The sequence below is a fragment of the Poromitra crassiceps genome (genome assembly GCF_964638095.1).
Source record: "Poromitra crassiceps genome assembly, chromosome: 26".
Classification (NCBI taxonomy): Eukaryota; Metazoa; Chordata; class Actinopteri; order Beryciformes; family Melamphaidae; genus Poromitra; species Poromitra crassiceps.
The window spans coordinates 15,368,827-15,386,326 of NC_139640.1; the positions used below are offsets into that span (position 1 = coordinate 15,368,827).

General features: G+C 41.9%; 1 protein-coding gene across 1 annotated transcript in view; it reads right to left on the reverse strand.

Annotated features, from left to right (window-relative positions):
* The window catches only part of LOC310798708 (XK-related protein 8-like), a gene marked incomplete at its 3' end in the record, with an annotated part of 26,680 nt that extends 14,367 nt beyond the window's left edge, over positions 1–12,313 (reverse strand). Inside the window, exon 1 of the mRNA XM_083661262.1 lies at positions 12,247–12,313. Coding sequence (XP_083517388.1) covers positions 12,247–12,281 — 35 coding nt within the window. The 5' untranslated portion in view covers positions 12,282–12,313. The remainder of the gene's footprint in view (positions 1–12,246) is intronic.
* Positions 12,314–17,500: the final 5,187 nt, after the last annotated feature.

The following is a 17,500-nucleotide window of genomic DNA, read 5'->3' on the forward strand; positions in this document are numbered from 1 at the left end:
GAACTGATTACATTTTGGTGGTCAAACTTCAAGGTCACTATGACCTCTCGAATGCCATTTTCAAGCTTGTTAACGCGATATCTCAGGAATGTCTTGATGGAATTTCTTCGAATTTGCCTCAAGCGTCCACTTGGACTCAAGGATGATCTGATTAGATTTTGGTGGTCAAAGGTCAAAGGTCAAGGTTACTGTGACCTCTCGAACACCATTTGCAAGCTTGTTAACGCGATATATCAGGAATGCCTTGACGGAATTGAATCAAACTTGTCTCAAACATCGACTTGGACTCACGGATGAACTGATTCGATTTTGATCGTCAAAGGTCAAAGGTCAAGGTCACTGTGACCTCTCAAACGCCATTTTCCAGCTTGTTAACGCTATATCTCACGAATGCCTTGACGGAATTTCATCAAATTTGCCTCAAACATCGACTTGGACTCGAGGATGAACTGATTTGATTTTGGTGGTCAAAGGTCAAAGGCCAAGGTCACTGTGACCTCTCGAACACCATTTTCAAGCTTGTTAGCGCAACATCTCAGAAATGCCTTGACGGAGTTTCATCAAATTTGCCTCAAACATCGACTTGGACTCAAGGATGAACTAATTAAATTTTCGTGGTCAAAGGTCAAGGTCACTGTGACCTCACAAATGCCATTCCCAAGTTCGTTAAAGCGATATCTCAAGAACGGCTTGATGGAATTTCTGCCAATTTGGCTCAAACGTCGACTTGGGCGCAAGGATGAATGGATTACATTTTGGTGATCAAAGGTCAAGGTCACTGGGACCTCTCCAACGCCATTTTCAAGCTTGTTAACACCATATCTCAGGAATGCCTTGACGGAATTTCATGAAATTTGCCTCAAACATTAACTTGGCCTCAAGGATGAACTGATTACATTTTGGTGGTCAAACTTCAAGGTCACTATGACCTCTCGAATGCCATTTTCAAGCTTGTTAACGCGATATCTCAGGAATGTCTTGATGGAATTTCTTCGAATTTGCCTCAAGCGTCCACTTGGACTCAAGGATGAACTGATTACATTTTGGTGGTCAAAGTTCAAGGTCACTGTGACCTCACAGACCCAATTTCCAAGCTCTGTAACGCAACATCACAGGAGCGCCTTGACGGAATTTCTTCCAATTTGCCTCAAATGGCGATTTGGACTCAAGAATGAACTAATGGCGGAGGCATAAGTCCGCGTTGCGGTCGTTCTAGTTTAAATCTTTATTGACATATACCTGACACCTCGGCAGCGGAAGTTCGTCTTTTTTTTTTATCTTTATTGACATTTTGAAGTTAAACAGACACACAACGAACATAAATACAACTTTGCCAATGAAGTAGCCTACATGACGTCAGCAGTTCGTCTTCATGTTTTGAACACAGATTTAAAAGGCTTTATACAATATATAAAACTGAGAATTTAGCAGGTAAATGTGCTATGGATAGCATTAAAGTAAATATCTAACTAGAGATGACAGTCGGAATTATTGGTTGCCATGGAGACCCCCACACACACCTACATAGCCATGTCTATATTTATTTACTGTAGCCTGCAGTCTATATTTATATACTGTAGCCTACAGTTATTTAAATCAATTCAAATGTATATATATATATATATATATATACACACACACACACACACACACACACACACACATACACACACACACACACACACACACACACACACACACACACACACACACACACACACAGACAATGACACCTATTGCATCCTCTTGTCAGAATCTTTGTGGTGAAATTGAAAACGACAGTTAAAGCACGACTAAACCCCCCAGATTTCTGGCAGAACGGCATGATGCTTGATTTGAAAAAAACCTATGGGAAAAACCAAGAAATGACCTTCTCCTCTCGTGTCACTATACTCTTTGGCTGTGCTCAGCTCAGGAATTTTTTTCCGGAAATCGACGCCATGACAGTTTGCTCACCGCCTCGAAAATAAGTTATTTGAGAGCTCCAAAATCTTTATAAATATCAACAACTAGCCAACGCTGGTGGCCTCTATGGAAACAGCGTTGCTCAAAATGGTTGAAAGTGATATCAATTTGGCCATTCAGTGGCGAACTAGAAATTGACTCCATTGACTCCCATTTGTGTGTATGTAGTGTGTCTAAGTATCGTTAAAAGAGCCTAGTGACGCGAGCCTGGTTATCGCAGCACAGCACAATAGGACAAACCCCCCGCTCTCAACATGCTCATGTAATCACAATGGGAGATTTCTCCACGTTATGCCCTTGTCCAACTTGCCATATACCCCGCCATGAAATCCCTTTTTAATATTTGTTTCTCCCTTTTTCGTGATTCTTGTCAAAAGGTGTAGTGCACCTCTGCTTTTTCCTCTCGAGCGCAGAGCAGAACTGCAGCGCGGCCGCAGAACATTCTCCCCCTCCCTCCTCCTCCTCCTCAGACCCTGGCTGCTCAATCCATTCCAGTCTGTCCAAACTTTAATACCGATCTAATCTCAGTATGAGATGCAGGGAAATATATTATAGTAGCCGATGTGTTTAGAGCAACATTGTCACGTTGTCACGTCGTAGTATAGCGTTATATTTTACATGTGTGCTAAACTGCGATGAGATTTGTTTGTGGAAATGACGGCGGGGATGAAAGTAGCTGTGTGGAGGGAGGCTCACTTGGTGCGGACTCGGAGCTGCTGCTGCTGACAGTACAAACACACATTCTCACCCCTCCCTCCCTCCTCCTCTCTCTCTCTCTCGGCACAATCAAGTGGTTGAGTAGTTCTCAATGTGGGGCTAGGGGACCACCACCAGTGGTCCTTGAGAGGATTCCAGGATTCTCTGTTATCTCTCAACCTAATATATATGGAATTCTGGACAAAATCATAGGCTACATAAAACAAAATTAAAAAATCTGATTTGCATCTGAGAGACCAAACCTCATCATATGGGGGTCCATTACCACAATGTGAACTAAATTAGGGCTCCTTAGTATGAAAAAGGTTGGGAATGATTTACAGCAACACAATGCCATTTTTCCTCCTTTTATGATTATAGTGGCGTTAATTGATAGTATTGTGTTACATAGGAGTTGGTAGGAAAATAACAGGCGAATCAATTAACAGGTGATTAACAGGTCAAGTGACACAAGCAGCCAATGAGCTGTGTATTGTAGCGCCATATTGGTAGGAAAATGCTTGTGACATCATGGGAATAGGCTTGGAGTTGTGAGGAGCCGGGAAAGTTCAATTTATATATGAATGAACTCTCTGTACAGCTCAGCAGCTGCCGAACTGGATATGTGATTGGTAACACCACTGTAAATCACTTTATGTATGCCGATGATTTGGTTATCCTGTCTCCAAGCAGTACTGGTTTCCAACAGTTGCTGAATATCTGTTCTGACTATGGAGGTCATTTTGATGTGAAATATAATGCTAAAAAGAGTGTCACTATGATCTGCAGAACAAGAGATGATAAGGATCTCTCCTTTCCTTCTTTTTATTTGTCTGGGCAGGTGCTGGCAGTTTGCTGTCAAACTAAATATTTGGGTCATATTATAACTGATCAAATGAGTGATGATGATGACATGTACAGACAGAGCTAGGCGTGTACTGTATGCTCAAGCTAACATGCTGAGGAAGAAGTTTTATTTTTGCTCAGATGATGTAAAGGTTAACCTGTTTAGAGCCTACTGTACTCCTCTGTATACTGCCCCCCTGTGGGTCAAGTTTAAGCAGGCTAGCATTAAAAAGCTCCAGGTTGCTTATAATGACTGCCTGAGGATCCTTCTTAGGAAGCCAAGGTGTAGTAGCGCCAGTGAAATGTTTTGTGGAGCAGGAGTTAACACCTTTCATGCCCTGTTGAGAAACCTGATGTAAAGGTTTATCTGTCGTCTGAATATGTCTCAGAATATGCTCATTATGTTGCTCTCTCAACCCAATCTCAGTGACACGAGATACATGTCTTCCATCTGGAAACACTGGTACAGTGCCTTACTGTAGAATTGTTAAGTGCTCTTATTGTGTTGTTACCTGTTTTATATGTATTGTGTGTTTTTTAATGGACCTTGTGTCTGACAATAAAGTGATGATGATGATGATGATATGTATGTGCATTACCGCCACCTACTGGAGTTTCGGCGGTTGGCATTGGAGCATTGGAGGTAAAAAAAAAAGAGAGACGTTAAAGCAGCTACGAGCAACTTTTTCGATTGTTATTAAACAGTATAAATTTTATATCAATGCATCACATCTTACCTCTAATAGTCGACGATACCAACGCAGAGTAGTCTCGCTTGAACCCCGAGTGAATCGGCCAGTGTTAGTGTGTCTGTAGCCAGGGCAGATCAGGAATTTAAATGAAACGGTTTGCAGCAGCCACTTCGGCCATAACCACAAAATAACTTCCAAAAAACCTGTTAGAATATAACGAGAGATGTTCCCGCGAGTATGCGTGGCGTTCACATTGTTTATGTTATGTTGCTAGGCAGCGCAAACGGCGTAAAAAGGCAGCTGCGTTTCACTTCCTGGTTTCACTTCCTGGTTTCACTTCCGGGTTACCCGGTCCGGTCGCTCTAGAGAGCCCCCTGTTGGCGCGAGTTTAGACAGACTATAGACTTAATAATCACCTAAGGGAGCAATCTCAGATACACACGGCTTTGGTCTCGTCGACTATTAGAGGTAAGATGTGATGCATTGATATTAAATTTATACTGTTTAATAACAATCGAAAAAGTTGCTCGTAGCTGCTTTAATGCAATATCAACACGAATAAGAAGAACTTCCGCTGCGGAGGTCACGTGACTTCCTGTCAGTTGCGGATACAGTTGCAGCCAGACCCTCCTCTAATAAAGTGCATGATGGTGGTAAACGTTATTCCATGATGATACTCCACAAAGTGGTACCTGGCACCAGGTGTAGTGATGGTTATGCATAGAGCTGGTACTGCTGTTGTAGCCTTACATATCATGCAGGTGAAGGTTTTATCTGCTCAGGTAAACTACTATTTCCAAACTGTGAGTCTGTCATGTTTGTAGCGTCAAAGAACTTTTATGGAAAGAACTGAAAGCTCCATATTGCCCCATTGCAACATCAGCGCCCAGCAGCCTCCGCCATTTTTTATTTTTGGAAGCGTGACAGCGCCAAAAGAACCTCGCACAGGCTCGCAGTGGTCAGCTGCGGTAGCACGGGCCCCAATAATCAGCCTCTCTAAACAGTAACTCAACGGGAGAACACTCTAAACTTTGGGGATTCACATCTTTTCCGGGCGTACTGCAAATCTTGATTGAAGTGGTGTAGTGCAGGGATGTAAAACAACAACCATATTGTGGAAACTAAGCAAAATTTTTCGTTTTCTTTGTTTAGTTTTTTCAAGATAAATAGCTAATGCGGCTGTCGTCCACTCCGTCAGAAGTGCGTTGCCGTGGTTTTAACCTCGGGTCCTTTGCATTTACTATTTATCTTGAAAAAACTAAAAGAAAAAAAAGAAAAATTTTGCTTAGTTTCCACAATATGGTTGTTGTTTTACATCCCTGCACTACACCACTTCAATCAAGATTTACAGTACGCCCAGAAAAGATGTGAATCCACGAAATTTAAAGTGTTCTCCCGTTGAGTTACTGTTTAGAGAGGCTGATTATAGGGGCCCGCGCTACCGCAGCTGACCACTGCGAGGCGCATTCTGTTTCCAAAAATGTCCGGAGTTTCGTCTCTTTCCTTCCATGCTCTTTGGTAGCGTTAATGCCCTCTTCTTCCTCTGCTATCTCATTTCTGCTCCTTTGGCAGTCAACACACCCACAGCGCCCCCCAGTGGCATATCTGCTGTACTGCTTTTATTAAAACGGCACTCTGAAAACAGGGAAAACCAAGAATGACAACTAGTCGACTACTATGCACAGCGTCGACTAGTGGTTTAACTAGTCGACTAGCCCTAGTCTGAAGCCACACACTTGCTTTTCATGTCTATCATTTTCTGTGATTTTAATGTACACACACTTGAGGTGGTCAGATCAGTGCTCCAGTGTCAAGTGTTTCAGCCATATTGGGAAGGGGGAGAAGAACCCAATTGAGGTATATGTCATTTTTTCATATTGCTGTTATAATTTATATTGTTTGGAGACAAATTATTTAACCTTGTGTGATGTTTAGGGCAAAGGCTACCAGATGACATGTTACCTATGCTGCTTGCCTTGTACGAGGGTTCAGGTGCAGTGCATTAAAGGTAAAGAAACATTGTTAGTGGTATTTGTAGGGGAGTTGTCTAGTCTCCCTGAGGTATGTACAGGAGGAAATTAATGATTTTTGTTGAATATAATTTGTATTGTGTTGCAGGAAAGCCTTGTCGTGGCTGAGGCTGCCAGTCGCTGTTTTGTAGAAATATATGATTGTAATTGGGTTGATGCAACATAACTCTTTCTTAGCCTCTATTATCCTGTGCCCATTTTAACACGTTCACTGCCAACGACGTATTAATATGTCAAAAAAATGATTATTTTTTTTTTGACCGTGGGATGTGCATCTAACCCTTTTACATCTCTTATATAAGTATTGGACGTGTACAACGTGTACAACCCATTCCACCGACCCACTAAGTGGCGACAAGGAAGGAGGAAGGCAAGCAAAAAGCAGTGTGACGAAGCCATTCTTATGAAAATGGATTGCGCTGATTGCTGGCAGTGCGGGATTGCAAATTTGCATAATAGATTACGGATGGAACACACTTTGAAACACGCAGCATAAATATGACCAGAATCGCAAAAGCTTCATCAAAGCTCTCAACCAAAACTCCAAGAAGCGAGCGAGTCCAACCAGACTTCCTCAAAGAGCGGCCGCGCAGACAGGCACAGCCGCACAGCAGCAGCAAAGCAGTGAGACTGGTGACAAGCTTGTGACACGGCCGCTGCAGCCAAGAAGAACGCCCACGGAGGGAGGAGTTGGAAGCAGAGGGGAGTTTCCTGCTGTTATGGAGGAAATTACTGTTCAAAACTATTGTTTAGGTCTTACTGATGCCAAAAATGAATGGTTAAAGTGACTGTTCTATCGAATTTCACAAAAAGCCGTTTATCTCTGAATAGTTTTTCTGACGCTGAAACCATGCTGTATTCAACTGCTAATGCTTACATAACTACTAACTCTACAAACTAACTCTTTTAGACAGAGAAAGCACACATTCTATTAGTTCTTTTGAGATATTGTGTGTTCACAAAATCTTAGCAGAAAAGAATCCTCGGGTCTTGAAAGATGAGCCAGAATCCTCAAAAAAACCCTCTGGCAGAACCTACCTACAGTAAAAAAAAAATGGCTGGCAGTGAATGTGTTAATACTATGGGTTGGTTTCAGGCCCAGCACCGGCGGGAAATCATTGTCTGTAGACCAGTGGTGTGAGCGGGATATATGATCAGTTTGATTCACACTTAATTGGTTTGGACTTATGATCACTAATATAATGTGTGTATTTCTGTATTTAATTTTGTATTCTGTATTTCATTTTGGTCCAGCAGTACTATCATATACAGATCCCTATAAATATCTGGGCCTGATGCTGGATGAGCATATGACCTTTAAGGAGGGAGTCAGTGTTCTAGCTCAATCAGCGGGCAGAGCCCTGGGATCTGTACTGAACAAAGGTAAACATTGTGGTAATATGGGATTCCATACTTGCACACAGCTGTATAACTCCTGTGTCTGTCCTGTGTCGGATTATGCTTCTGGTGTTTGGGGTTCCCAGGAACATCTAGTTCACAAATGTACATCAGTCAAGTCAAGTCAAGTTTATTTGTATAGCCCTAATTCACAAGCATGTCTCAGAGGGCTTCAGTGGCTCAGTTCTGGTCATCAGTGGTGATATGGGATGGGAATCCCCAAACATCAGGCATAAAGGTCAGATGCTTCGACTATGGAATAGACTTGTGAGGATGTCTGATCAGAGACTCACAAAAAAGATATTTGACTGGGACATTGCCCATAGACATCCCTGGGCAGTTGAACTGAAATCCTTATTCCATCTGTCAACGACTTGTCATTTATTTTTCACAATAGGTTGTTGTGTGATATCCGGGAGACTATGAGTAATATGCTCCTTCTGTATAAATATAAATGGTCTGTTGATTTGTGGTATAAACCAACGCTAAGAACGTACCGTCTCATAAAAGACAGTTACTGTGTAGAGCCTTATGTAAAGTTTGATTTGGACAGACGAAAAAGGTCCCTGTGTGCACAGTTACGATCTGGAACTATATATCTTGTGTGTCTCGTAAGCCCATGTGGACTGGGCACTGTTAAGTGCATGACACAATGAATCAAATCAATCAATCAATCAATCAATCAATCAATCAATCAATCAATCAATCAATCATGTAAATTGGTTTGCAGTGCACTAAGTTCTTTTCACCGACTACTTCCTGGTACTGGTGGTAGCAGAGTGCAGTTCTCCGGTGGGTCTGGGGCCTCCCTCTCCCCCTGGTTGACTTTAAACAATAAGACTGATCTTAATGAAAATAAAGCAACTTATATATTTTTATACTGAAACACGCGTCTCTGTTTGGTTCATTTGCTTGAACAACCTGTGGGTCTCACTAGTTGATTGCATACTAGCTACTATGCAATTGTATTGTTGAGAGTACCCAATTGGTCACACAAGCAATCACAGACAGTTGACAGGCCAACTCCAAACAGATGTGCAACGCTCCTGTACTCGGCGTTAGTAGTGACTTTCCACAAGGGGGCAGGACAGTGGCAGGTCACATGTGAACATTCACTAGCCATTTGGCCTATTTTCTTGATTCCTTCCCCCTTTGCTTGTTTTTGTCTTTGCTTTTGCATGTTCATGATTCCTCCTAGGGCTGTCCACAGGCACCGCTACAACCAACACAACATGAAAGTTCCTCACAGCTGCTTTAAATCATAGGAGGAAATAACCAGTATGGAAACATTTGCTCAAATGTGAAGAATTTATTCAGAGATATAATGAGCTCTGTCTATCACATCATTTTGGGGACGTGCTTTACGCACCGCTCCTCCATGGTCATACAGAGAATCCTGGGAATGTGGGGTTTTTTTACACTCAGCTCACCTTTCTACAGCCTAGATCTTACAGCCCGTTCACACAGGACGCCGAAGCAACGCTCAACCTAAGCTCTACCTACGCTGAACCCACAAGTTTCATTTAGTTGTTTAGGCTCCGCCTGTTTAGTTGTTAACAGGCGAAGCCGTTCACACCACCCGCGTGCGCGTCACGCCGAAGCCACGCTCAAGCCTTGCTCAAGCGATCGTTCAGGATTCACGCCTGTTCCAAGCGCGACGCGTGCTGAAGCCAAGCATTGATCTGTCAAGCCAGGCATGAAGTCAATGGGCGCCGAGGCGCTGAGAGGAAAAGAGAAGGCTTCTTGTGTGAACGGTTAAGCGTGAGCCTGCCTCAAGCTTCAGTTCTGCTTACGTTAGGCGTCCTATGTGAACAAGGGCTTACCTTACAGTGTTATATAGTGTTAAATCATAGGAATATAACCAGTATGGATAACATTTGCTAAATGTGAAATATTTCAGTAGATGTATAATGAGCTCTGTCCATCACATCGTTTTGGCGACATGCTTTATGCACTACAGTACTTTCCCATGGACATACAGAGAAGCACAATATTGTGCCGTTCTTTCACTTTATCCACAGACAGAATATCTCACATTTCATATCCAGGAGCTCTGTGTCTCATCACTGTTATTCTAAAGGTAGGCTACTGTATGTAAACGTATGTGTGCAAATAGTTTAGATGGAGTTTTGATGGTGCTCAGTTGGTCAGTGGAAGAAAGGAGGAGGAGAAGGAAACAGCCCAAAGGCAACATTTATACAGTGCACTCCTCCTATATTGATCACCTTGGGACGGGTCAAATTGATCATTATAACCGATCCTTTTCTCTTTCTTCATTTCTCATGCAGATTACCACCTAACTGACATTTGTATAATGTATTACATGAATACAGTAGGAATGTTATTGACTTTAAACATCTATACTGTAAGTTAGGCCTCCAGCTGTTTCAAGCACAGCGGTCTCGCGTAGACAGAGACACCGCCGTCTCTCCACAGACAGAGATGCCGTGATCTCTCCTTATATACAGACAGACATGCATCAAGTATCGCTGCTGTATCTCGTTGGCTCATTTTTGGCAGTTTGTAAGTAAAGAAATAATACAAATACTGTAGTTTTAAACATGTTTTCCATTGTTATCAGGTGGGACAAGGCCCAAAATGATCACTGTAAGCAGAGTATGATCACTATTTAAACAGCATGTGTATAGGAAGCTTTTTGATCAATATAAGTGATTGATTGCTATAACCGTGATCACTATAAGCAGATATTCCACTGTACTTTGCCACATTGATAATTGCAGTCAGATACAAAACGGGGCAAATTGCACTCAGCAGCAAAACGATATTGGCGTGTTTGCATTGGCATAATTAGCAATTATGCAAATGATACGCAATTCATGCGTGCTGTATCGGCCACAATTCATTCTTTGTGAATTTGCCCCTGAATGTATGAACTATTTGGGACATCTGTCATGTTGACACAATCCACATTGTCTCAACGCTTCCAGATGAACTCACCTGCTTCTGTGTGTCTACATCTTTGTGATTGGTCTAGATGTAATAAGGGACATTAATAAGCGATAATGGCTTAAAAGAGTAAACAGAAGTGTGACTCAAATAGTGTAAACCGTCATGCATGACTGACTCAAGAGCCCTGTTCCAAACCGCTCCCTATTAAAGAAATAGTGGCCTATATAGTGTGTTGGCCATTTTGTACTAGTGTCCCAATCCTCAACTGTTGATTCACTATAATATATATATATATATATATATATATATATAATATATAATGACTATATAGGCCACTGTAAAATACCCACAATGCAGAGCAATTTCTAGTGAACACAGAATGTACAATTTATCCCATATACCACAATGCAATGCTGTTGTGTTTACGGAAGGAGAAGAAGAGTGAGGTACAGTAGTGTGCTAAACTCGTTTGATCGTTCCTATTCACCTTATTCCTGGACTTACGTTTCCCATGATTCTCAGCGGTTGCCAGTTGTCAACTTCCTGTTTACATTTTTTTCACTAGCAAGGATGTGCGCGCCGCTGTCAAAGAGTGGGGACGTTTGGCTTATTTGATCCGAAATGGCTAAAAATAGTGACGTTGTGTGGTTGCATAGCGGCAATATTTTACAAAAACGAGGTGAATGTCAATTCACTTGTACTGTACGGGCTTATTTTAGTCAAAATGGCTAAAAATAGTATGTGGTTGCATAGCGGCCGCTTTTGTTTTGAAGGCTAAACGTCCAAACTGGAACTCTTATTATTTGGTCATTGAACGGAGCTTTAGCGGTCTCTCTCTTTCAAGATTCAAGATATTGTCACTCCGTTGTACAAATGCATGTGTGAAATTATTGTGCTGGGGGGCTCCATTACAAGACATAGGTAGGTACAAAGTCACAACAATTATTATGATTATTTTCAGTCTCTTTCGCTATGAACGGTCCTGGGCGGAAACAGGCAACCGGCAGCTGGAAACAGGGAGGGAGGGTGTCATGGAAGCGCCCACGGTCCGGTCAGGAAACTCGTGAATAGTTCCCTGATAAACACTACATGGGGAGTTAGTGAGTGAGTGAGTGAGTGAGTGAACCATTCCAAACATAGCTAATGAGTCAGTGACTGAATGAAAGTTACAAGTCATTAATGTAAACAGTGTCTGGAAAAACAGCAAGTAAAAAGCAGGTCAGAGGAGCCTCTGTTACTATGCAGAATATGTCTTTCTAACCAATCATACAGCAGGTGATTTAAATGATTAGCACATCTTCCACCAGAGAGGGAGCTGATCAGTCAAATCTCTGCTGTAGTGTTTGGCTGCATTAAAAGCCTGCAGACTCTCTGCCCTCCATGACACATGGTTAAACTACTGCTTAGTAGCATTCTTCTTCTTCCCCATCTGGCAGCCAGGAACACTTTGAGAATAGAATATATAGAATAGAATAGAATAGAATAGAATAGAATAGCATCAGTGTTCATTTACAGCACATCTAACAGCAATTACACTCAGAATAACTCACTAACTCACTGTTCATTTACAGCACATGTCACAGTGCAAAGAGGAAAGAACATCAGAGCACAATGAGGTCAGTACTGTGTCAGCAAGTACTCCAGATGAAGTACTCTCTACTGTGATTGTTAGGTTTTCTTCTATAACAGACACAGGTTTGTGTTCCTACCTGACATGTTTCGACGGCAAAACTTCCGTCTTCATCAGAGGTGTCACTAGATGGTGTGTGACGTGTCTTTAACAGCTGATGTTGTTTACAGAGGCGTGGTCGTCCTGTCAGATTTGACAGGACGACCACGCCCCCCGCTGTCATTCCGCCGTTTGAGAACGCTGCTCCAGGTGGTGGAAAGCATGTAAGCCCCCTCGTCCCGGTTCATCGTCGTTTGCGCCCGCTTCCTGATCTCCACTGCCTCCATAATCCAGCGCTGATGTTTGTTGTCCTGAGTGCGGATGACTTTGGCCTTATTTTTTTTATTTTTTTAGTTTATTTATTTGCACTCATTTAAAACATAATATAACAAACATAAACATTTGCCTACATATTGTGCAGGTGAACATCTAAAAAACCCGAGAGAGCTTGTAAACATGATGTCACCTCTTATCAATACACAATCAATAAATTAAAAACAGAAATAAAACTGAATAAAAGAAAAACATAAAAAAGTGTGGGTGTGCTGTGTGTGAAAGGGTGTATGTGGGCGGTAGAATTAAGTTAGGTTCATCAGATAGATCTTAAATTTGTGTTTGAAATGATTGAGAGATTTGGACTGGGATACAAGATGATAAATATTGTTCCATATCTGGACACCCCTATATCTGATAGAGAACTGACAGAGTCCAGTGCGGTAAAATGGGAGGTATAACAACTTGGCTTGTCTAGTGTTGATATTGTGAACGTTGCAATATTGTGAACGTTGCAATTCCCAATTCCCAATCCATAATGTGGTTCTCCCTTTTGCAGTGATCTGTGATTGCCGATTTGAGATTTTCTTGTAGTGCCTGTTCCTTTATAGCCCGTGTCTGTCTTTTTGTTGTCTCCTTCTCACATTCCTTTTGGTGCTCTTTTTTGCGGGTGATGAATGACCGTCCTGTTTCTCCTATGTACGATTTATTGCATGATTGACATGGTATCTCATAGATGACATTGCATTTATTGTTTGGGTCGATTTTATCTTTTGGGTGCACTAGCAGTTGTCTGAGTTTTATGTGTGGTTTGACTGGTGTGCTGTCAGGACGACCACGCCTCTGTAAACAACATCAGCTGTTTAAGGCACGTCACACACCATCTAGTGACACCTCTGATGAAGACGGAAGTATTGCCGTCGAAACATGTCAGGTAGGAACACAAACCTGTGTCTGTTATAGAAGAAAACCTAACAATCTAAGTAAAGTATAGACACTATGAACCTTTTTGGATTATTACTCTCTACTGTGTCTCTAAAACCAGCAGGTGGCAGTGTTTCTTCATTTGTCAGCACCTGAGGCCACTGAGCTTCTCTTTCAGCCAGCAGCATTCAGCAGCTCAAGAGAAGAGGAGAGAAATCCTTCCATTGACCTTTTTCATCAGCAGCCGTTTTGCGTCTAAAAAGCAGGAAGTAACACAGGTGCAAGCAAAACATTAATGAGGGTTTCCAACTTCCAATCCATTTAAGTGTTCCAGTGCTGTTTGGGTTGCACCTGTGTTACTCAGGGCCGTAGCTAGCTATGAGGACGGGGAGGTCCGGACCTCCCCTAATATTTCAGAAAAAAAAAAAAAAAAAAAAAAAAAATTTATAAATCAATCTGCATGGAAAAGCATGAAAAACACGGGATCGCTTTTATTTTGAAACGAAAGGCAGGTCAGGCAGGAAGTCATCTGACGCCGCGTCCGCGGTAACTTGATTCCGAGAGAGCAGCAGCATGGTGGTGAGTGATGACTGTCTGTCTGCCTGGCGAGATAATTGAAGGTGAGCGACCTGCGAGACAGTGAGCGAGTGAACGACAGACAGTGAGTGACACTGACAGATTTTTTAGCAACAACCAAGAAAGTAAGTGTCTAGTCTGTCTCTTAAGTAATGTTACCTGTGTGACACGTTGGGATGCTACTGGCTAATCATGCATGATGCCAATTGCCAAGCTCCCGAAGTCAGGTATGCAGGTGGCTATATGCATGGTTTCAGTTTCATGACCCAATAAGTAACAAAAAGAGGTGGTGTAAAGTTAAAAACAACATAATATATTTTATTTTATTTTTCAATCGTTCCTATCAGGAATAAATAAATGTCCCTCTGTATGTTTTTTTTATTATCGATGATGACTTTGTGTGTTCTGTACGGCTTGGGTTGTGTACCTGTGTTTGTAGGTGTCATTTTGATATGAATTTGGCTAAAACAGTTTGTGTTTGTTAGTTACAATTATGTTGACAGGAGATCTGAGCAGGTGGTGACATGAAAGAGAATATACTGAATAATGACATCACAACAGTATAATCCTAATGTTGATTTAAAATGATATATTACTCTAAATATGGCTTAAAAAGGGGAAAAAAAACCCTCAATTGTCTGGACCTCCCCTATTTCGGAACCCTGGCTACGGCCCTGGTGTTACTATTGCTCTATTGACATTGTGAGGGGCAATTTTTCTGAAAATGAGCCAATGACACATCCTTTGCATAGGTCAGGATCCATTAAACTGAGACCACTGATGTTTTTAATTAAAGCACGTGACAGTAGCAGGCTGGTAGCAGGGCACTGCCAAGGTGGCCTAAAACTGGTTTTATGCTTACGCGAAATCACCAGCGCAGACTGCGCCGAGGGGTCCCCGCAGCTGGCCGTCCTATCGGCGCAGCTCGGCGGAGGGGGGCGTGCATCTCCTCGAAAATGTGACTCTGCGGCGTCAATGCGGACGTGACATGACCAGCACGAGAGCTGTGATTGGCCGTTGCCTTGGGCTGCGCACATAATCGCTGACGTACTTGTTGTGAGGAATCATTTAACAGTGCTTGTCCCTCATCTAGCAAAGCTTTCTGCAGGCTCACCGGAATGAGTTTTGAAATAAAGGGACAATAAAATGTCCCCCCACCGACATGATTGAAAGTTCTTGGTAAACGACATGATAACGTCATATGCAATGTACCACAAGCCACCTAGTGTTTTGGACGTGTACCGCAACCAATGCACTCAGTTACATTCGAGTATGCACAGTCTGGCTGGCAAGCAGCCGCCCTGGAACTACTTTTAAGTAGGGGGTGCTCTAAGGAAGGGACTCTCGGCACTGCCCACCAGGGCCATATTTAGAGGAATATTTCATTTTAAATTAACATCAGGATTATACTGTTGTGATGTCATTATTCATTATCTTCTCCTTTTCTCACTCACTTTCATGTAAGCACCTGCTCTCCCTTTAGTCGTTTTACACTACAACAGACAGCAACACAGGCAGAATCACTGAAATTATTATTATTATTATTATGGAAAACCAGATTATGATGAAAATCAAACACTTTTGAAGAGAGAGCGTATGAAATAAGATTAGAGCTGGGAAGTACAAACTGTTTTTTAATGCATTTTGTTGCTCTTATAAACACAGGACAGCCCAACAAAGCACACAAAACAACATCCACTTACATACAGAAACACTCAAATGAAATCCTCAAAACTCAAAACCTTTAGCACAGAGTAGACTGAGCAATTAAATTGTGCCTCATCATGTGCCCATGACACATTGAATCAAAATAAAATAATCAATCAATCAATCAATCAATCAATGTAAATTTCAATTCAATTCAATTTCAATGTATTTGTTCAAAAGGGGACAGTGTACATTAATGAACATTTTAGCAAAATGTAAATGCACGACAATTGCAGTCACAAGACTGATTTACATTGTTAGTCCCCCTGTCAGAAGGTACAGGCCTTGTGTCCTGATAGGGAAAAAGAACAAGGTGCAAATATACAAGATTAAAATAACATCTTATCTCTAAAGACAAGTGCAGCAAGAAAAAGAGAGCTAGCTAACACACAAGTATACAATCAGAATAACTATACTCTACATATCTACATATAGAGATTTAAACAACAAATATGAAAATAAAGAAATGTACAGCAAACTACCCACATAGCAATACAGTAGAACCATTCTAGTTCTTTACCCCTAACTATGTGTACAGGTTTGAGTGGACTTCAGCCATCTCTTCATTTGACCTTTAAACATGCTCAGCGTCTCTGAGGAGAGCTAGCTAATACACAAGTATACAATCAGAGTAACTATACTCTTAAAAAAGTTTAACGAATATGAAAAGAAAGCAATGTAGCCTACAGCAAACTACCCATGTGACCATGTACAGCCGAGTTACAAACGGCTTTCTGTGTTGTCAGTAGGGGGTTCTCTGCCTATAACTCAAAATTGTCATATAGATGTCTTCAGGCTGGGATGCTCATCCAACTTAACTTGTAACACAGGCTCCCCACAGGGCAGCGTCTTTTCATCTGTTTTCTTTATCTTGTACACAGACAGCTGCAGATCTAACAGGGACAACAGCCTTATAGTCAAATACTCTGACGACGCTGCACTCCTGTCTCTCCTCCAGGGGGCAGAGTTGAACCACGGTTGTGCCCTTCCTGATTTTGTTCAATGGTGCGATGACAACTTCCTTGATCTTAACGTGTCAAAGACAAAGGAGCTTGTAATCGATTTCAGAAATAAGAAAGCTGACCCTGTTGCTAGCTCCATTCATGGTGAAGACGTCCATATTGTCCATTCTTAAAAGGTACCTGGGAACAGTGTTCGACTCGCATCTTAAGTTTGACACAAACATAGGGTCTCTTGTTAAGAGAGGCCAACAGAAAATCTACCTACTAAGGAAAATTAACTCCTTTAAAGTGTCAAAAACCATCCTGTGCACTGTTTACAGATCTTATATTGAGAGCCTTATAACCTTTTCTTTTATATGTTGGTTTAATGGTTTATCTGTAAAGGACAGAAACAGCCTTAACAAACGCATTCTCCTCTTACCTCTTTTCATTTGAATGTTGCACTCTATGCAGTCTGCATTTGTTTGCACTTTTTATGCACCATGCATCTCTGTGGCTCAGATCCATGTGTGCTGCGGGACACGAGGAATCAAACGCACTTCCCCTCGGTCGATCACACTGAGTTTCTCTTTTTGTTTTGTTTTTCTCTCTGTATGTTTCTGTATTTTGTATCTTGTGATTTAGGACAGAGACACAATGTGTTTACCCGCAACGGTGATGAACTGCAGAAACTGAATTGCCCCTTGGGGATAAATAAAGTTTTCTGAATCTGAATCTGAATCAAACGTGAAGTTTGGTGCGCGTGTGACCATGTATAGGGCCGAGTTACAAACCACTTTCTGTGTTGCCAGTAGGAGGCGCTATGACTATAGATGGATATTGACATATAGATGTCTTCAGGCTGGGACACGT